The sequence below is a fragment of the Cloeon dipterum genome, chromosome 4 (genome assembly GCF_949628265.1).
Source record: "Cloeon dipterum chromosome 4, ieCloDipt1.1, whole genome shotgun sequence".
In the NCBI taxonomy this organism is placed as follows: domain Eukaryota; kingdom Metazoa; phylum Arthropoda; class Insecta; order Ephemeroptera; family Baetidae; genus Cloeon; species Cloeon dipterum.
The window spans coordinates 8,713,845-8,735,512 of NC_088789.1; the positions used below are offsets into that span (position 1 = coordinate 8,713,845).

Here is a 21,668-nt window from a genome sequence, read left to right on the forward strand (position 1 = left end):
CAATTCATTAGTAAATCATTGCGGAAGAACTACATTTTACTTAATACCAACTGTTATAAACCGCGAAATTCAAAGCAACCATTGAAATTTGAATTTCGCGGTTGTTTCCACCAGTTGAAAACGTGTCTCAAACCTCAAACTATTAAACTGGCGATGCTAAAAAATGCTGCCACAAGGTTGTCTGTTGTGCTGTTTCGTATGAAAGCCGTTCGTCGATCTGGGATTAATACAGACACGGCGAGTGTAATGTCGGACGTTGAGAGGCGTAAATTATCGCAGGCCCGAGTGGCCGACTTGCGAGCCGAACTGGAAAAGCGAGGATTGGACAAAACTGGCATCAAAGCCGTACTTGTAGAGCGTTTGGTTGCGGTGAGTCTGTGTTGCTTTTACGGTTTATACTGGCCCTGAGTTTAGTAAAGCGTGCTTCGCTCTCGGGAATTGCGTTTTCGCACCCTTGTAGCCCCGGCCTCAGTTTGATCTGAGTTTGACCCAGTTGTGGAGTGATAATATTTCACTTGTGACCCCACAGGCCCTCACCTCGGATGGATTGAGCAATTCTGAAATCGACGATTACGTCGTGGAGGCGGCTAATGACTCAAGCAACAAAAGACAGCCCAAACGAGGAGTCACCCCAAGCAAGAGCAAAGGTATCTTAGATAGCGGCTGCGTATGCGGTGTTGTAATATTTTTTGAAAAGTGTCTTGTGTTACAGAGGAAGATGAAATCATGGGGGATTTGGACGACAAATCCGAGGTTCTTGACTATGGAGACACGGAGGAGTTAGAGAAAGGGGATGAAGCTGAAAACACCAAAGACGGTGCAGAGGAATCTGCTGCCGACACCAGGTCTGGAGGAGATGACTTTCAAGTTTTGGACGAAGAGGCCTTCGAAAACGTTAGCTTAAAAATATTTTTTGTTTTTTGCGTTTCTCACAAACATGCTTACAGGATGCTGAAGAAAAGGAAGAACAACAAGAAAGTGCTTTGGAACATGACGATTCTATAGACCTTGGTCTGAATGAGGATATGTTGATCGAAGAAGTATGTATTTTTAAAACATTTGTTGAATGTTAGAAATCTAATCTGTCATTTATGATTTTAGGAAGTGAATAGTTTCGGTGCAGAGTCAGGTTTGTTGAAGTTTTATTTTTTACTTTATTTTGTCATCCTGAAATTTGGGGCAATGGGGTTTCGTCAAAATCCTGCTATACACCAAGTATAATGGAAGAACTAAATCAACTGCACTGACCACGTACGGAAGACACTCAAGATTTGGTTCGACTTAGAACTCCCAACAGGCGTTCCACACCTGAACTTGACGCATCAGAGAACTGGATATGGCTTTCTGGGAGAATTTCCAGAATTTTTGAAGAATACCAGCTTTGCATTCTCAAAACGTTATGTAGGGCGGGGGAGGGTATTAATTCTCTTGATTCTTAGGGTGGTAAGTATGTTGGGAGGGAGATCAGCTGCCGCTCAAAACTGAAGAAGAAAGACCCGGCATTTCTTTGTTACAAATTTGTTGCAGCACACATGACCTGAAATAAATTTGTTAAAGCAAAACCCTGCAACCCACAGATGCATCAGCAGCCCTAAGTCATAACAAGAAGAGTCACCAACAGGACAAAGGAAGAAAGAACCAATCGGAGAAAGAAGAGTCTTCCCTTAAAAGCGATAAGCAGCACCATCAGGACAGTAGCAGCACTGGAGGCAGTGGAGGCGGCTCAGGAGACGTAAACTCGAGACAAAGCGAGAAGAAAAGCAGCAGCAGCAGCCCGAGGCAAGAAAGTGAGAGGAGCAGCAAGTCAGTCGCTGAAAAAGCACCTTCGTCTGAATCAAATCAACAGCAACAGCATACTGAGCAAGATGGCGTAAACGGAGACAAAAGCCGGAGGTTGGTGACCCACCATCTTTATTACAGAGAGCCTCTTCATTTGTAAACGGGCGGCTGCTTCCTGAGCTTCCAACCTGTTCCTTTCAAGGTCAATTCGGAATTGCTGAAAATAAGAAAGATCGCGAAATGCGCGAATGTTTTGCCTACAGGTGTTAGCAGGGTTTTACTTAATATCTTTGTTTGAAATTCGAGATGATTCTGCGTCGCTGTGAATCCAATTTGGTGTTTTGGTAAAGCAGAACCAAAGTCTGCCTCAAAACATGAAATTGTAATTCATGCTGAAAGAAATTGTAATTATGCGTCAGTTGGATTTCAACAAGAAAGATGATGTCGTCAATATGCCACTCATCAAGAGTTTTGCTGGATTTTGTCATGTATACCGATTTGTCTCCTGAAGTAACACGACTGAAGTAGTTTCAGTCATGATTCTCTCCAATTTCATAACATCATCCTAACAAAGCCTCTTTAACACACATGTGTTCTTCTTTTGAATGAGGATCTTGGCTGAAATTGCTGCTTTTATTTTGTCAAACATAATTTTTCCATTACTAATTTTTTTCTTCGTTTCCAGCTGTGGATCTCCAAAAGATAGGTCCAAAAACTCTAATGGTAGGTAACTTCTCTATTTCCAACCCAGCGCTGTGTTTATTCACTTGTAATTAATTGCTAACTAGATTCATTCCAATAGTTTTGGTCCCCATGTAGGAACCATGCAAGAATTTTGACATAAGGATCAATGGCCTGATATGAAGAATAATATATTTTTCCAAAGTGGCAGAGTATCACTAAAGTTTAAAATCTAAAGGTCTAAAAGTGTTAGAGAACAGAATAACAAGAATAAATTGCAAACACAACAGTTCCAAATTCTTCCCGAATGCATACTTTTTCAATCACATGGTTATTCTTTTTCTGCCCAGAAGAAAAGCGCGAGTCTTCGCCTTCGGCAGCTAACAGCAGTGGACGTAATTTATGGGTGAGTGGCCTCTCTTCGTCAACTAGAGCCACTGATCTGAAACAGGTTATTTATAGTTAATAAATTATAAAGCAGCAGGCTATTCAACTTTGCTTACGTTTCAGACTTTTTCCAAGTATGGAAAGGTTTTGGGTGCTAAAGTTGTTACTAATGCAAGGACTCCTGGAGCGCGGTGCTATGGATTCGTCACAATGGCGAAAAAGGAGGATGCTCTTCGCTGCATACAATACCTTGATCGGACTGAGCTGCATGGCAGGATGATCTCTGTTGAAAAGGTGGGATTTTGATTCGCAGCATTATCATTTTTTCATTCTTTGCCTGAATTTTGAGAATTCTTACTGAGTTTTTAAATTTAAATAGGCCCGTGGAGAAGCCACTGGACCTGGAAGGGTGAAAACACCTTCTCCCACCAGCAAGAAGGAGGGAAAGACCGAGGAACGGGAGAGCGAGCCAAAGAAAGAATCCAAATCTAGTGGCGATCACAAGAAAGAAGACCGACGTGATAGCAGAGAGAAAACCGGCAGCAAACCCGTCCGCCAGCGTATCACTGCTCCAAGCCCCGGGCCGAGTCCCAGCGAGAGGTCTGATTCCAGGAGCGATCAACGCTCGGAACAGGGCAAAAAGAGGCTGCGGAGTCCTTCCCCTAGAAGACCGGTTCCACCGCGACGTGTCAACCATTCGCCAGGCGGTGGATTGCACACCAGAAGAAGCACGTCGGTGACCACTCCAGTGCTCACTTTTGCCAGCATTAAGGTATAAATCTCCTATTCAGTACTAATGATTGTGTAATTTTCTGCTACATTTGCAGCAAGCTCGCGAAAGACAGCGATTACGTGAAAGAGAGAGGGAGGATCGTGAACATGCTCGACGCCGAGAGGAAGAGGCTCGAAGGAATGAGAGACGTCAACGTGAAGAGCAATTGCGGCTTGAAAGGTAATCATTGCTTGAAGTGGATCATTATTCCCCAATTTAATTTTTCAATTATTGTTTCTTGTCGGTATTATTAATAGAAAAATGTGGGTTGTCTTTCTCTTTGAAAGGGCTATTCTGATGATTTCATAAAACGTTTACAGGGAAAAAGAAGAGCTGCGTAAGGAGCGCGAGAGAATTGAACAAGCTCGTAAGGATATACTTCGGTTGGAAAGGGAGAAGGCCAGGCTCGAACGTGAGAGGCTCGAGTGGGAAAGGGAAGAACTTCAGCGACAGCAGCAGAAGCTGCGCGAATTGGCTGAACGCCAGCCTCCAGTTGTTGTTCCCTCGCACCCAGTACCCGCCGCTCCTGTGTCCTCAAGGAGCTGGAGTGCCTCCAATTCATACTCTGGGGTGAGCCAGCCAGAATCAAGATATGTGGACGCACGACGCTCCACAAGCAGCGCTGTTCCCAACAAAAGACAAGGTAGCCATCATACTGCTGATTATTACGAGGAGAGGTCTGCAAAGAGGCCAGCGCCTTCCTCTGATGATCGCAGGGTTGGCTATGACACTGCTGTTGCTCCACCCCCGCCGAGGTTCAACACCATGCAATCTTCTACCTCGTAAGTTCTCTAAAAAAAATTTATCTGTTGGTTGAATGTCAAGCCAGTTTTACTTAGGGTTGCTCAAAACCCAAAATTTTGTAAAATTAAAGTTTAGTACTTACGCTATTCCGTTTTTCCTTTCTTTAATCTATGAAAGAATATTTGATTTGAGCTTGGGTGAGACAGAAAATTCAGTCAACATTTAAGACAGGCGTTGTAAATATTTCACCAAAGTTGAAATATTGTTCATTTTTCCTCTGGTAAATTGAATACATAATCAACTGGTTGAGATTGGCATAAACCAGTTGTGAGAAATTTGTTCACAAAATGCCATGCATGGACCAGAAAACACATCCAACTGACTTAAACGCTTAAATGAATGAGTTAGGAAAGTTCTGCTTTAATTTCATTATTTATTTTTTTATTTTTTTATTTATTTATTTTTTGAAAGCTTCATTAAGTTGTTTGCCGTTTCTTTTAGATCAATGAAGAGGCCATCCAGAGACCATGAGTATCCTCATCGCAGTAGCAGTAGCTCATTTGAAAGAAGCTCAAATAACATCGCCAGCAGCTCTGTGCCCTATGATCGCAGTTCCTCTTCATCTTCAGCAAGAAGGGACGCATACTTCCCGAGTTCTTCTAGCAGTGGTGCCAACAGGGTCGTTGAACCCACAAGAAGAGAAGCTGAACCTTCCTCAAGGGGAAAGGATGATAGGTAATTAAATATGCATCAACTATTCATTATTGTATCTTAGAAAATGTTGTTCTTTAAAAATAAACATTGAAATCCATAATTTGCTTTTTAAATGGACATTAATAATAATTATGACTTCTAATGTTGGGAATTTATTGCATAATTTTACTTTAATAAACTTTAAAGATGGTGAAAAGTTATCTTTTTACGGACCATATTTAATTGTTAATTATTTGGAAAATATACAATTTACATATTTGTTTCATTGTCACTTCAGGTATAGAGACTCATACCGACCACCTGGCCGAGATAACGACCGAGCAATGGCCAGCAGAGGCACTGGAGACATTGACTTGAGGGGGCCACCTCCAAGCAGTTCATCCTCTTCTTCTCGGCCCAGACGCTACCCTGACGTGGTTGCAAGTGGTATGATATATTAATTGGCCTCAAGTGCTGATTGACATAAGTGTTTTGCGATTAGGTATCAGTGCCTCCAGTGGCTCCTCACGGGATCCATGGCTGTCCCGCAAGAATGACAGCAGTGGCTCAGGTGGCTGGAACAGAGGAACTGAAACCTCCTCTGGGAACAGGTAATTAATTTGAATGTTCAGATATATGTGGCTTGATGTGCTTTAAGTTGTAGAAAGCTGAAGCAAGTACCCCTCGTTGCATGGAAGTAGAGTCAGTTTAAGCAATTTAGTTGCCTCATTTGTTGCTGATTAAATTTTAGATGGTCCAGCACCAACGTGAGCAGCCGCGGTAGCACCGCAATCTACGGCTCCTCTCTACCTGCCATTGGCATCTCCATGGGCTCCATGGCGGGCGCGCCGGCCACCTCCAGCAGCCTGTACGCGTCCAGTGAACGGTTTGACGCCTACAAAACAAATTTGCAAAATTTGAGGAAATATTAGAGATCTAAAAGAGGAATGAAGTTGTTTATATAATGGACGCATATTTCAAATTTTGTAGTTAACTCCTTAATTGTATGTTAAATTCAACCGACACTTGCATAAATTGTTCTCTTATAGGGTCTTGTTTGGTCTTTATGTTTATGGTCTAATGTGTAATATTTTGTTTGGTACCAAAATTGCGGTAGGAGACTACAACTGCTAACTTTATTCAAAAATCGTAATATAGGACCTAATATTACATTAACTTCACCAATTTGTGCACAATAATACTAGCAATGTATCCAAGCGATGGATAATAATAAAAAGCGGATTTTCAAAGTCACATAGTAAAGGATTTTCACTTCACCTCCTTCCACATTTAACAATATTTGGGTAGCAATGTGACTTAACTAATATTTTAAGACAGTACTACCTGGAATCAAATCTATGAGTTTATTTGACATGAAAAATGAAAACATCATTATTAGATCATTTTATCACAACTAAAGCGCATTTAATAATTTTCAAACAAATTTAGATAAGTATTTTAAAGGAATAAAAGTTTCAATAAGAACAAAAACAATCCGTTGAACTAGAAATCTTCCACGAATATCATGGTAAATCGAGGACCTGATAAATGCAAAAATCTTGCTCCTGTCGCAAGAAATGGCACTTCTTGAGAAGGCGAAAAATAATTGAGGACCGCGTCACGACATGACATCGATGCAAGAATCTATCGATGCGGGCGGCGCGCGTCCAATGAGCGTTCGTGCCTCGCGTGCCCATCCTACCGCTGGGCCGGCCCATCTGTCTCGAGTCGGTCTCTGGCAAATGCTGGCTGGTTTGTGTTCGGCGGTGAGGCTGCGAACTCACAACACACCTCCGTCATCTGTGCTTCGTCGTATGTATGCGTTTTTAGAAGCAGCAGCTAAAAGCAACGTTTAGCTCGCTAGCCGTTTGATCGAACCGACCGACCGACGACCGCCCGTGTCCGACCAACCCCTGCAGGCCGCCGAAATGGCAGAAACCATGAATGGAGGCTACGGCGACGGCTACATGGAGCCCGAGGAAGAGTGGGAACGCGAGGGCCTGCTCGACCCCGCCTGGGAGAAGCAGCAGAAGAAGGTACGGAAACACCCCCGAAGGCCCCTCCGTCCCAAGGCACCCCTATGTAGGCCCCTGCTGCCGGCTCAGGACACGGGCCACCCTCGCAATCTCCCAGCTGCACGGGGTGGAAATTGTTTATTTCAAGGGAAGCGTCTCTAGCACCCCCTCGCATTTAAAAAGGGTTAAAAATTAAAACTGATGGATTAAGTTCAAAGCGTGCGGTTGCTTCAGAAATTTTATTTGCATTTCCTTATTTACTCAATTATGATAAGTATTTTTAGCACAAAGGTCGTTATTATTATTTATTAGAAAAAATTTAATTTGGAAAATATTTTAGAAATTGGGAAGAAAACAATATTTTTATTTACACAGCTTGTGGCTTAACTCGTCAAAGGTCGTTTGCGGTTTCAACGTCCTACGTACAATGACAACGAACTTTGAATTGTGCTCCGCGCGTTCATATATGATATATAAAACCTGTTTTGAGCCGTGTTTTTCTGTAGTGCTGCTCATTTTGTGCATAAACATCCTCTAGCGATGAATTCCCCGCCAAGCAATTATCTATAACATCTAAATTCGCTACTCGTTTCATCTTGCTGCTCGCGGAAAAGTCAACCTGAGGTGTGTTGCGCTGTACAAACAATTCTATGACTGATAAGCAGCATTGCGTTCGATTGAACTTGAGCACGTCGATTTTGAAGGCCAAACGTGAGGTTATTCCGTATTTCAGCGTTTGTAATAAAATTTATTCTCGTTGCGTGTTTTTCCTCTTCAATTTGATCTGCTTAAGCTTTTTCACGAGCACAAAAGAGTCAGTCTTCTAAAAATACTACAAAGCAAAATTTCGGAGCTGCCTCTGTCATTAAGCTTTCTTTGTGTTAAACACACGCAGAAGCTGGCATTATTATAATTATCAGGTGCGCTGAAATTGAATAATTTGCTCGGCCAACGCGACCAAATATATGCCGTTCTTCTTCTCAGAAGGGAGTGATCGCAAAGTATGTTAATTACGATGAATATCTCACAGGAGTCAATATAATTATCATTGTTCAAAAAGCTGGAGCGGCTCTTATTGGCGCGTGCGAAAGCCGTTTCACAAAGCAAGCTTCCTTTATTGTTTTGAGTCCATAATTGCCGGCGAAGGTCAAATGAAGCCGCAAAAATCGGCAGCATTTCCGAGCAAACAGATTTAAAGACCAGGAAATGCCGTTTCTCTTTGCCACAGCACTTAATCCCACATTCAGGTGCATTTTCCACTGCGAATTCCTGACTGTTTTTTAATTGATATTAAACTTGACTGACCAAAATTATTATATTTCATTTACGAGAGAAACTGGCTGCAATGTTTTCATTTTTCACCTTATTTTCCTTTTCAATGAAGTAGTTTTAAACAGGACAATTAGAGAATAACTGTCACTTATTCCATAAATTTAATTTTAACTGCCTTTATTTTTTTATTTTTTCGAAAAATGTTTACGGTTAGTTCGTTTTAGAACACTTTGTGGTTCAACGTACTTTTTTGTTATTTGCTGGTTTTTAAAAACCAATTGAAAAACAATATATTTTCAATTGAAATGTAGCATCTATTTTTATGGTCAAACGATCTGATTTGTGAACAAAAATTAAAAAAAAAATAATGATAAAGAAAGGTCAAATTTTGTGCCTCGTTAATGAATAATTTATAACAATCTGTGCATCCCTCTGCTCACAGCATTATACGAGTGCTCAATTTTAGATGATTATTGATGGAAAATAATTCCTCCGTGTGAATTTCCGCTGCAGACAGACTGTTAGACAAAGCAGCAAAGAATTTGCTCGTTAATTGAAGTGCGTTGCACAATTCAATTGCCTCAGCAGTATGACTGAGTTTCCTCTCCAACAATCGTGGAAAGGGGTGAAAAAACGAGCGCCAGTTCACGTTGTTCGGCGTGCTTTCGTCGCTCCGAAAAAATATCAACGAGCATCAAAGCACGGCGACGTCTCATATTTCTGCGGCGCGCGCGTGCTCGCCGGGGCAGTAAATTATCGGGGCGCGTTATCAGGAGGCAGGCGGCGATGGCAAAGACTCGGTGGCGGTAGCTGCGTCGGCGGGGGCGACAATGAGGGCTTTGATTCAAGCAAATAACAAGTGCATTCGGGCAATGAGCAGAGAGCCGGCGCTTGTTGTGCAAACGCGAGTGGGCATGAACCGAGGCAACTTTTACGTCTGCTGCGCTAACAGTCTAAATTAAAACTATTAGGTCATCCTGCGACTTCACAAGCTCGCTCGCTCTGCTCGTCCCAACCAACGACCGTCGATCTCGCCGCCGCCGCCGCCGTTCTGTAGACCCGATTTTCTCAACACACACTCACGCTCGCTGCTATTTTTCTTTCTGCTCCTCCTCTCGCCGCCGCAGCTGCCGAACGCCTAAAGAGAAATCGAAAATCGGCCGCTTTTCACGCGAGCAGATTAGAAAATCCTGTCTTCGGAACGGCGCACACATGCGTTTTGTCCCGTCCGTGCGAGAGGTCGAACGAATTGGCCTTATTGACCGTCACTTACGGAGAAAATGGTTTAAATTTCTCTCCCGTCTGACATGCTGTCATTATGTAACGTCTGCACGACGTCGAAATCGTACAAAAATCAACTCGTCGCAACACCTGCATTGATTGAAATTTATCGGTAAATTTACACTTTATCACTAATTTGTTCTGAAAATAAAACCAAAATTCGAATCAATGCCTAACTAAAAAAAGTAAACACCGTTGGAGATTTAATTTGAAAAATATTATTTATCAACCATTTCAGTGTGTAAGCCACCTATTCCTAGTTTATAGTAGATGTTATTGCAAAATCAAACTTTTATGTTAATTTGAAACATGTCTACTTAAAGGGCTAAAGACGCTGTCACTTCAAAGGTACATTCCAACATTTTCTTAGCGTGGTTCGAATCACTCTCAGATCATTTTCCCCTTGGGCAGGTATAGAAGTTATCCGATTTAACGACACTGATTGTGAATTGTGAGAATCGGCTAAAGTCGGTTAATCGCCGCTTAATCTGGAATTTCACGGGAAAAAGCGATAGCAATACATACTTCAGGAAAACCACAATTTCCGGAAGAACAAGATAACACCTGACTAGCAGTTTGAACAACAGAATTCAGGACAAAATTATTAATGTTTACTTGTTTTTCAGAAGTATCTAATAGCAGGTTTTGAGTTATAAATCAATGTTCAACTTAAAATTAGACCCTAAACCGTGAAAACTGACTAATGTATACTTTTATATATTATACACAATTTTATTTGTTTTATTCTGTTGGTAACTGAAAATTTCTGTTTGAATAATTACGTGTGTCTTTTCTGGGTCGTGGATGATTTATAATTAAGTTTGATCTACTTTTGAACACCAACTTGTTCTGGTGGCTCACTGTTCAAACAGAATACGCAAGGAAGTTGCAAAAGCAAAATATGGGCGTTGCACTCGCCAACAGCATCAATATTGAGCAAATGGGTGTGCGTTGTGTAGATTTGGCCGCTCAAACACCAGCGGAATTAGTCAAAGATGCGGCTAATTAGGAACGCATGTTGAGCGGGACAAAATGCAACTATCACGCCCTACTGATTTGTAGAAACAGAAAACGACACTGCGTGACGTCAGGTGGTCCAAAAGTGTCGCGCTTATTCACCCCTTCTGTATCAGCCGGCGCCCGTCACACAGATTAACGCCAAGTAGAGCTACATAAGGGCTCACCCACGATGTTTGGATAGTTGAATCTCCCCAATTAATGTGTCACAAATCACACAGGTCAAGTTCATCCCGACGGCAGTTACTCCTATATCATATTATGAAATCTTAGAAGTTTTACCTGCTAAAGATTTTGGATAAAATGTTAGTTACTACTCCTGACATAGAATATAAGTAGATGACGAATAGCAATTGCCGGTCGGATTTTAAGAAATAAATTATATTAAAAAAGCCCATTACCATTGAATCCGATAAAAATCTTCTAATGATATGTGTCTGATTGTCAAATCGTGTGAGATTAATTAATGCTGCTTCAATTTACTTTAAAAAAATCCGTGAAAAGATTTCCAGCTGTGAATCCGTGTTTTCATGCCATTTTTCTTGTTGTCACGCTGGTAAATTTGAGCAGGTGCTGGAAATTAAATATAGCCGAGTGGAATCGTGCTTTTAAAGCAAAACACGAAAACAGCTCGCCGTCGGGCAAATAACGCATGCACAAAATTGAACAGAGCAGCGACACATATTTTTCGCAGCAAAGAGTAAACAAAAAGTGGCGGTCGCGTTCTTCATTTCGTAACAGAATGCGTTGGGAGGCAAGGGGACCAGGAATGTCATTTAGAGCATTTTATTTTCAGTTTCTCCCGCGGTGGCGGTGAATCACGCGGGCGTTCTCATTAGGCAAAAGTGCATCTCACTCGCACAAGCCAATTTTCGTTTTGATGTGTGCAATGGTCGACCAATCACCCTCGACGGAAATAGGAAAGTTGCGAGTTGACACTTTCCGCGAGTGCGTGCGTGAGTGCAATTTCAAAATGCGACAGCACCTCACTGTCACTCCCGCGACGTGTTTTTGACTGACGTCTTCATTTTCTTATGCCATAACTTGCATATCAACGAAGTTAATATTTTAGAAAAAATATAACCGTCGTATTTTTATCTTTGTGACTTAGAGGGTGACTTAATTAAGTACTAAGAACTTACTTAAATTATCTCAATCCCAGGCAAATGAGGAAACTCATATATTTTTAGTGAAGGAATCTTATGTTTGCTTATTTCATGCATTTTTTATCATAATCATTATTTTTACTTATTTCCTGGTGTTGTTTCTTCATTCAAAGAATGCATCATGCACTGTTTTAAGATATGGCTCAACCTCTTCAATATCTAAACGCGTGTATTCCTATAAAGCTAGAGTTTTCCTCCGAAGTTTCCTTATTAAATTGCTCTTTGACAATGATTGGATTTTTAAAATTATCTCAAAGCTGTGAACATAATGCTCATGGACAGTTCTCTATATATTTATTTATAATTTTATTATAAAATTTTTGAATGCCAGCAGCTTTGATCGCAAAATATTCTTTCCCTATGAGAAGACTCTTCAAAGCATTTCCTCTTCTTAAAAAATTCGAAAAATGCTTGGCTCTGTTGATGCATAGAGCAAATGTTTGATCTGTAACCCTAGCAGAGATTCCGAGAGTTGTATTTTTAAGAGGGGTGGGCGTTGGCAGCACAATGGTGAGTCAGCCGGTACGTGAGTGGAAGATGGTTGTCATTAATTAAATGTTAATTGCGCAAATGTGAGGCGGCAAGAACCGGAGGCAACTCAAAATTCGAGCAGGCATTGTCACAGTTTTCGGCCAACGGAACGAAGATCGCGAGCGAACGAGCTGCGAGCAGCGGCCGGCGGCCCACTCGCCGCGAACCCCCTCCTATAATTCACCAGCACTCCCCTCGTTCTCGAAATAGACAGTAGAAAAAATGCATAGTCAAAAATAACTCTGGGAGCTACAAGCAATTGATAGTATAACCATACTTAGCCACAACATTTTCAACGCGGAATTCCGAAAAACGATGGTCTGTGCGCTCGCGGACGCGCGATTCCACTTCCGGAGGACTCCGAGGGGCTCAGCTCAAGGGGCTGTCGGCGGATTTCGAATTCACACGGCTTGCCAAGTCCCCCTGAGTTATATGGGTCGTAACACCCCCCTCGACTCGGCCCGCATTCCGCCCAATTTGTTTGTCAATTCCAATTTGTTGAACATTTCATTTAGGATTTTGCACGGGTAATTTTGTTGTCTCTGTTAGATGATTTTATTTGGAGTAAGGAGTAAACCATTTTCCCTACTACTTGTGAAAATATTTTTAGAAAATTCTAATTTTCGTTTCGAATTATAGTTGAATTTGTGCATTGATGGAATGCAGCGATCAATTTGTAATTAGACATCAATATTTATTTTAGTACCACAAAATATTTCTTAAAAATTACCTTTTTCTTTGAAAAGTGCTCTCTTTTCATTAACTCCTTCCATAGATTATTTAAGCCTTTTATATTTCCTCGTCTTTTGCTACCATGATTGCATGTAGTATGTATTGAAATCACTGGAAGAAAGAGGAAATTTTCAAATATTAAACAACTCGTTTTTAAAAAAACCCTTTCTGCGTCGCTCTTCTAGCTATGAATCTCAAGATTAAAAGCGGATGTCTATCTTGAGAGGAAGTGTTGGAATGACACAGAATTACTCAAAACCTCAACACTTACTTCAACATAAGAATCCTAGAATGATATATTTTTTACAAATGCTGAACGACTTCAAAAGCTGATTACGTGAACAACCAATCATATTTTTTTTTATGAAACAAGAGTTTTCTTTAAGTAGCCTAATAATTCACAGTTTTTGTAACTAAATACAAGCCATAACTTTTATTGACATCATCTAGCTAAAGCTGGATCAATAATAGAGCCCTAATACAGAAAATAATTTCTCAGAGCTTAAAAACAGAGTCTCTCTGCATGAAAACGTTAATTTTTATTTCTTATTCAAAGCCCAAGAAAGCAACCCACATCCCTTGAAGCCACCGCGCATAACTGTTAAACATTTAGTCGTTCCCCCTAATAGTCTGACAAATATGCTGGCATTTGGATGTAAAAAATGCGTTTGTAAACTGTTCAGTTCACCGGCAGCCGTGTCCAGCAGACAGTTTGCCGCTGGATTTTTTCCTGCAGCCGCCGCAGCCGTGTATGCGCGTCTATTTCCAGACGGCTGTGTCTGTAAAGTCATCTCGGCGTGAATGTTAACAGAAACAACGGACGAATCGAATATCTCGCATCGGGCGAAAATAACCGGTCGTGCGTCCAATCGGAAGACGAGAGCTTAACAACCAGAAATTCATTCTAATTAGCCGTGCGCGTGCCTCACAATCGAGACAGGCGGCGCACCGAGTATGTAAAGTAACAAGCTTTCATGACCGCACCAGGACAATAATAACATCGGCCTATTTTCATGCGTGCAGAAATCACAATCGGTGCTTCACGAAATACTGTGCAACTCGTATAAGAGCTGCACGAAATCTTTATTTCAAAATCTGTCCTGTGGAAAAATGTCTTAGTCAGCTCGTGAAACGGAGTAGATTATAGTGGCTTCTGCTTGAGTGATATATACCTCCTCTTTTTTTACTGAGAATTTGATTGCTCTTATAAACTCATAACAACTTTGATTTGTGTACAAAGTGATAAGATCTATTTACCCTCGGCCATAGGGATTTCATAGAAAAGATTATGGTCCTTGAGTCACAGCACTTAAAAATCATCTTAAGGAAGATTGACGTCTTGGATCCCAGCTCATCTGTTGTTTTTCATATTAGCCTACGGTTTAATGTTCAGCATCATGCAGAGTATCTAAACCATGGCTGAGGAAGCTGTCGTTTTTACTCCACTGACTTTTTTTCTAAGAGGCTCGTCAATGACCCGAGTGATTTGGTCCTCGAGACTCTGGGATCAATTTGCGTGCGGAACGGCGTGACGCGCGACAGGCTAAATCGGCTTAAATGAAGTTATCAGGAGTCGAAATTGGAACGAAAGCGCGTGGCCGCCTTGCTGTCCGCAATTATCGTCCGGAGAATCAGAAATAGCGATCCGCCGAGCACTCTCTCTCAATATTCCTTCTATCCATCCACCTAGCGAGCCGCCATGGTCTAACTTTGTCAACGCCTAATAATAACGGACGGCCGCGAGCGCGCACACACCGCGCCACACAGCCACCCACATGTATTTTCCCTACTAGATCGAATTGCGGTCGAAAAGCGAACTGACTGACCGGCGCTGGCGAGAGGGAAAACCATTCGGTAAATGGGTCAAAGTGCTCTTTTTCTGGCACATTCTCGCCGATCGCTGCTCCCTGGCACGAGAATGCGCCGCCGAACGCGTGCCACTCGCGCCGATAGCCCCCTTTCGCGTCGATTCAGGTGACCGCGAGATTTGTCATTCAGGGTTGCTGGCCGAGCAGAATGAATAAACGTTGCAAAATTGGTGGGACGTGCGGCCGTTGTCTATTTCGATGCGCTAGTAACGTGACATAATGGACGGCCGACGAGGGATTGTGCTGGCTCGTCGCTCTCGTGTTGTCTGCTTTCATTCGGCACGCCAGCTCGGTCGGATGGATCACACGTAAACAGCCCGTGGGAAACTGAATTCTTTGAGATTTCGAGGCTTGTCGATTAAATTCTTTATGGGCAATGTGACCTTGCACACACAGTGTGACATGCCATTTTTATAAGGCTATCATTTTAATTTGGTCAAGAGTTAAAAGTTTAACGCTTCGAAATTTAGGGGTCAATCGTCTTGTTAATGCGAGTTGGCATTCAGCTGCCAATTCGTCGTTGGTAAAAATATTTCAGGGGAATTTTGGTCCTTTTCCAACGAGTGACCGATGGGGGTGGTCTGTAACCAAAACAATTTTTCATTAAAGAACTCAAACCGGCAGCAGAAATAAAATAAAAAAATTCATCTACGCTCCTCACGACCCGTTCTAACCGGGTCAGTGGCTAACGTGATAGTTAATTGTTTGCGCCACTTGTTGCAGACGTTCACCGCCTGGTGCAACTCGCACCTCCGCAAGGCAGGCACCGGAATTGAGTCGATCGAAGATGACTTCCGCAACGGCCTCAAGCTCATGCTGCTTCTCGAGGTCATCTCTGGGGAGACCCTGCAGAAGCCCGACCGCGGCAAGATGCGCTTCCACAAGATCGCTAACGTTAACAAAGCGCTCGACTTCATCGCCAGCAAGGGAGTCAAACTGGTCTCCATCGGTGCTGAGGGTAAACTAGATAATCAGAAACGATAATTTCCTCTACAGCGATAAAATTTTCTCTTAGAAATCGTCGACGGAAACCTCAAGATGACTCTTGGCATGATCTGGACCATCATCTTGCGTTTCGCCATCCAGGACATCTCTGTGGAGGAAATGACCGCCAAGGAAGGTCTCCTGCTCTGGTGCCAGAGGAAAACCGCTCCTTACAAGAACGTTAACGTGCAGAACTTCCATCTCAGGTATGTTCTCTTCGGCTGATTTCTGAAGAATGCTCACTTGTAGACAGTTTCAAGGACGGTCTCGCATTCTGCGCCCTCATCCACCGTCACCGACCAGATCTTATCGACTATCACAAGCTGTCCAAGGTGAAGCAAATAGTTAATAAATTTTCCCACTCTCTTAATTATGCCCTTCGTGCAGGATAATCCGCTCGAGAACTTGAACACAGCCTTCGATGTTGCTGAGAAGTATCTGGATATTCCACGCATGTTGGACCCTGACGGTAAGAAATTATCCAGCCTCTCTTAATCTGCACCAGCACAGAAACGCACTTGCCGATAGTTGGCTGAGTCAGCCTGTTAGTTATAAATCGTTCTGGAAAGGCAAATATTTAGACGCTCGAGGCTTTTGAAAAAGAGCGGTTGTCTTAAACTGACCCCTTGCAGATCTGATCAACACGCCCAAGCCTGACGAGCGCGCCATTATGACCTACGTTTCTTGCTACTATCATGCTTTCCAGGGTGCTCAGCAGGTACTTGGTGATTTTCACATATGCAAGCGAACCTTTTGTACACTCTTCCTGAAAAAGCTTATCAACTTTCTAATCCGCAAAGCTTGCATGACAACATAGTGTGCTGAGCAGTTTTTACAACTAACCACTAGCTGATACCCTGAAAAAATACTTTTTAAAATAAATGGAAACCCAAAGCAGTCACATTTTCGATTTGTTCCTTTTGATTTATTTGAATTTTGTAATAACATTGTATTTTGCGTGCCAACTTACTGCATGGATTTGTGATACTTGTCACAGATATGGTTAACACTGCAATGCCCGACGAAAGAGCCATCATGACCTATGTTTCGTCATACTACCACACATTCTGTGGAGCCAAAAAGGTATTTGAGTGTGGAATCTTTCGCAACATTTTATTTTTATATTTGAGCTCTTTAGGAGCAATAAATTTTAAGAGAGCTATCAATTTTGCCTTGATTTATGTATTTGTTGGATAAAAATGCAAGGCTTTTGATGTTTAAGAAAAATGAATCCCACTTTAAAATATTGTGGCGAAACGCTTGAAATTTATTATTGATCATGGGCCAAGATTTAAAAAATTTATAAATTAAATTGAACGTTCGCATTTATTGATTAGAATAATTTGTTGCGATGATCAGCCTCTTGCTTGTTTGCCATCCTGAAACCATTTGTCGCTGACAAAATAACTCTATCTTGCAGGCCGAGACCGCTGCAAACCGCATTTGCAAGGTTCTCAAGGTAAACCAGGAGAATGAGCGCCTCATGGAGGAATACGAACGCCTTGCTAGCGATGTAAGCCTTAAATTTTAATTTTTCTCCCTTTACTAACTGTAGTGTGAGGGCAGCTGCTGGAGTGGATCCGCCGCACCATGCCATGGCTGCAGAGCCGCCAAACCGACAACAACCTGGCTGGAGTGCAGAAGAAACTGGAAGAGTACCGCACCTACAGGCGCAAGCACAAGCCCCCTCGCGTCGAGCAGAAGGCAAAGCTGGAAACCAACTTCAACACCCTGCAGACCAAGCTGCGTCTGTCCAACCGCCCCGCTTACATGCCAACTGAAGGCAAGATGGTTTCGGTGAGTGCAAAATAACTCGAGTTCTAAATTTTTCGCTTCAGTAGCAAAAAAATTGGCACGCTCAAGAGCAATGCGTTAAATTAAAATCCGTATTTCAAAAGTGTACGTACAGTTAATTTTGGGAACGGTCTGTTTTAATCGATGTGGTTAAGCTAAAATAGCACTGAGGTAATGTATTCACACAACATGAAACTGTTGTTACACCCATAAGTAAAACTAATTTGAAGCACATCTATTCACATTAATTTCTATAAATACAATTTTTTATTTTCTAAATATGTGATCAGACTGGTCGAAAAGAATATTGAAGCAATGCGCCTAACGCATAATAACTTCATTTTTTTATTTCTTATTTTAGAAATAACATTTTAATGCAATTCTTTGCAAAAGCAATAACAGGGTGCCATACATTCTCCTTAAGACAATGTCCTGAATGAAAAATTGTGCTATGTCCTGAAAATTCACCTTAAACAGGGTTCCCAGACAATGTCCTAAACAAGTCAAGAGAGTTAGACTTGTTTCTGTGTGCGCATTCTAGGGTGATCCCCTTTGTTTATGTGGTTTTGGAGGTAGCCAATCAGAGATGTCCGCCAATTTGTCCCTTATGTCTTTGGCAATATCATACCTCTTAAATCAAAATTTAAAATATATTGACAAATGAAACGCTTTACATGTAACATCATGTAACGTCATCAATTTATATGATCACGTAAATAATTGAATGCTTCAAAAATTAGCAAAGGATTATTGAGAAGAATCCAAAATTCAGGCAACAAGGCATTATCCATTGGGACAAAAGTTTTGCCATGTGTAAGGACGTAATATAAAATATTCTCAGGACATTATTCTAGCACCCGCAATACCAATATTTCCTTAAATTGCTATGTTGGAATTCTAATATAACTTTGATCACAGGACATTGCCAACGCCTGGAAGAACCTGGAACTGAACGAGAAGGCCTTTGAGGACTGGCTTCTTTCTGAGATGATGCGTCTCGAGCGTCTTGAGCACTTGGCCCAGAAGTTCAAGCACAAGGCTGATATCCACGAGGACTGGACCAAGGGCAAGGAGGAGATGCTGCAGAGCGGTGACTTCAGGCACTGCAAGCTCAACGACCTCAAGGCACTCAAGAGGAAGCACGAGGCCTTTGAGAGTGACCTGGCCGCCCACCAGGACCGCGTCGAACAAATCGCTGCCATCGCTCAGGAACTCAAGTAAGAATAGAGAAATTCCTGGACTGTTAAGGCTAGTTTTAGCTGTACATTTTCTAAATCAATGCTTTCAGTTGAGTTTTGTTATGCACCCAACTGAGAATTAAATTGTGTTTCAGTACACTGGAGTACCACGACAGCGCCTCAGTTAACGCGCGCTGCCAGAGAATCTGCGACCAATGGGACCGTCTTGGCAACCTCACCCAGCGTCGCCGCCAGGCTCTGGATGAGACCGAGCAGATCCTGGAGAAGATCGACACTTTGCACCTGGAGTTTGCCAAGCGGGCTGCTGTGAGTTGACAAACTTGATTGCAATTTGGACCGATTGTCGAATATTGAAACAGCCCTTCAACAACTGGCTGGACGGCACCCGGGAGGACTTGGTCGACATGTTCATCGTGCACACCATGGATGAAATCCAGGGGCTGCTGGACGCGCACGGTCAGTTCAAGGCCACCCTCGGAGAGGCCGACAAGGAGCACAACTCGATCATCGGCCTAGTGCAGGAAGTCACCAGCCTGACCTCCAAGTACCAGATCCCAGGAGGTGTTGAGAACCCGTACACCACCCTAACTGCCCAGGTGAGAAAACGGATGAAAGTGTGATTACCGTGTCATCAATTTGTATTGCAGGAACTCACCCGCAAGTGGACTGAGGTGAGACAGCTTGTACCCCAGCGTGATGGCACCCTCCAGGCTGAACTTCGTAAACAGCAGAGTAAGTATTGAATTGAAGCTGTATTTGGCATGTGTGGAAAACCAGCACACATTTTCTCTCCGCAAAAGACTTAATCTACGCGGTGTCCATGAAATGAAATTTTAATATTTTTGAAGGGAAGTATTGACGCAGGAATAAATAGACTATGGAACATTATTTAATGTCATTGGAGGTAAACTCGAGGATCCGTTCATAGAAAAAACCATTGTTGAAAATCGTCTTTTTATTTGATACTCTTTAATATCGCCTATCTACTGCAGCCCTATTTCTTGGAATATTAAACCTCAATGACTTCATACTGTTAAATTTACTCAGAATGCAACGCTAAATTTAGGATGAATTTTAATCGCAAATTTCAGATTACTCTCAGAAAGGAATGTCTTGTTTTTTCTTCTACATTTTTTAATGTTTGCAAATGCAAAATTGAAATTTCAAGGTGTATTTCCAAACCCTAAAACACATGTTTAGCCTTGAATATGTATTGAAATGCTTCCTAAATGTAAAAAAATGGAATTTACATTAATTTTTTTGTAAGTAAATTTATGTTTGTGCCAATATTGCTTTCCACCAAAAAGACCAAATTACTTATACTATTAACTCAAAAATTTAATTCAACAGACAATGAGATGCTGCGTCGCCAGTTTGCCGAGAAGGCTAACGTTGTTGGTCCTTGGATCGAGCGCCAGATGGACGCCGTCACCGCCATCGGAATGGGCATCCAGGGCTCCCTTGAGGATCAGCTTCTGCGCCTCAGGGAGTACGAACAGGCCGTCTTCGCCTACAAACCCAACATTGAGGAGCTTGAGAAGATTCACCAGGCAGTGCAAGAGAGCATGATCTTTGAAAATAGGTTTGTTTTACCGAGAGTAAAAGGCGCAGCTGTGAATCATGCGCGTTTGCTTTTGTTTGCAGATACACTCAGTTCACCATGGACTCGTTGCGAGTTGGCTGGGAACAGCTGCTCACCTCCATCAACCGCAATGTCAACGAGGTTGAGAACCAGATTCTCACCAGAGATTCCAAGGGCATCACTCAGGTTGGTTCGCTAGTTGGAGACCAGACGTGATTCAACTTCCTTGTGTTCGCAGGAACAACTCAACGAGTTCCGTGGCAGCTTTAACCACTTTGATAAGAACAGGACTGGCCGCTTGGCTCCTGACGAGTTCAAATCTTGCCTGGTCAGCTTGGGCTACAGCATTGGAAAGGACAGACAGGTACCCTGTGGCCTTTGAAGTTGAGATCGTCTGGAAGCTGAGTGATTATCTTTTTGCAGGGCGAAATTGACTTCCAGCGTATCTTGGCTACAGTCGATCCCAATTCAACTGGCTACGTTCACTTTGACGCCTTCCTCGACTTCATGACCCGCGAGTCCACTGATGTTGACACTGCCGAACAGGTCATCGACTCCTTCAGAATCTTGGCTGCTGACAAGGTAAAAGAGTGAAACACCGACTCTGTTCAGGCACTAATCGCAACGTTTTGCGCCTCCCGCAGCCATTCATCATGCCAGAGGAGCTGAGGAGAGAACTGCCACCCGACCAGGCTGAGTACTGCATCCAGCGCATGCCGCCGTTCAAGGGACCCAATGCTGTTCCCGGGGCCCTTGACTATATGTCCTTCTCTACAGCCCTTTATGGAGAGTCTGATCTCTAAAACTTTTAACATGCTAGAGTGCGTTTTGTTGTATTGTGGAAAAAATATCGCCATCATGGTTGGCAAAAGAAACGAACAGAAACCAACCATACGCAGAAAAAGAAACAACTTTTGTTGCCATATATCAGCTCTCAGAAAAATAACATATTCAGCATAAAATCAACAACACAAAGATAAGAAACTTTTATCCAATACTATATTTACATCATACATAGTATTTGCTAATTTTGGTCCTAATACTCGAGGGATTTTGACATCTTTCCGACACAAACGTGTTGTCTGTAAAAATTTGTGGACATAATAAAAATCTCACGTGAGGTCTGTAGCATGTCGTTTTCGATCGGCGCGCCACCTTTTTGAAGGAACCA

General features: G+C 42.4%; 2 protein-coding genes across 4 annotated transcripts; both read left to right on the forward strand.

The window, feature by feature from the left end:
- Window positions 1-174: 174 nt before the first annotated feature.
- LOC135944207 (scaffold attachment factor B2-like) lies at window positions 175-6,310 on the forward strand. Its single transcript, XM_065491012.1, has 16 exons — window positions 175-369; window positions 530-647; window positions 713-894; window positions 948-1,040; window positions 1,102-1,129; window positions 1,578-1,893; window positions 2,465-2,502; window positions 2,811-2,911; window positions 2,971-3,141; window positions 3,227-3,619; window positions 3,675-3,799; window positions 3,940-4,401; window positions 4,865-5,098; window positions 5,355-5,503; window positions 5,559-5,667; window positions 5,808-6,310. The coding sequence occupies exons 1-16, from the start codon at window positions 199-201 to the stop codon at window positions 5,986-5,988; spliced, it is 2,871 nt and encodes a 956-aa protein (XP_065347084.1). The 5' UTR covers window positions 175-198; the 3' UTR covers window positions 5,989-6,310.
- A 475-nt stretch (window positions 6,311-6,785) lies between these two features.
- Window positions 6,786-21,625, forward strand: Actn (alpha actinin). Of its 3 annotated transcripts, XM_065491230.1 has the most exons (18): window positions 6,786-7,092; window positions 15,662-15,896; window positions 15,954-16,128; window positions 16,176-16,254; window positions 16,310-16,391; window positions 16,555-16,647; window positions 16,920-17,005; window positions 17,343-17,435; window positions 17,489-17,719; window positions 18,635-18,933; window positions 19,050-19,221; window positions 19,275-19,511; window positions 19,563-19,647; window positions 20,266-20,497; window positions 20,560-20,683; window positions 20,736-20,861; window positions 20,921-21,079; window positions 21,142-21,625. In XM_065491230.1, exons 1-18 carry the CDS (start codon window positions 6,985-6,987, stop codon window positions 21,298-21,300), a joined length of 2,775 nt encoding a protein of 924 aa, XP_065347302.1. In that variant the 5' UTR covers window positions 6,786-6,984; the 3' UTR covers window positions 21,301-21,625. The 3 variants fall into 3 exon arrangements, with proteins under 3 accessions (XP_065347302.1, XP_065347299.1, XP_065347301.1); XM_065491227.1 differs by lacking the exon at window positions 16,920-17,005 and having other exon boundaries at window positions 16,555-16,640; XM_065491229.1 differs by lacking the exon at window positions 16,555-16,647.
- The last annotated feature ends 43 nt before the right edge of the window (window positions 21,626-21,668 follow it).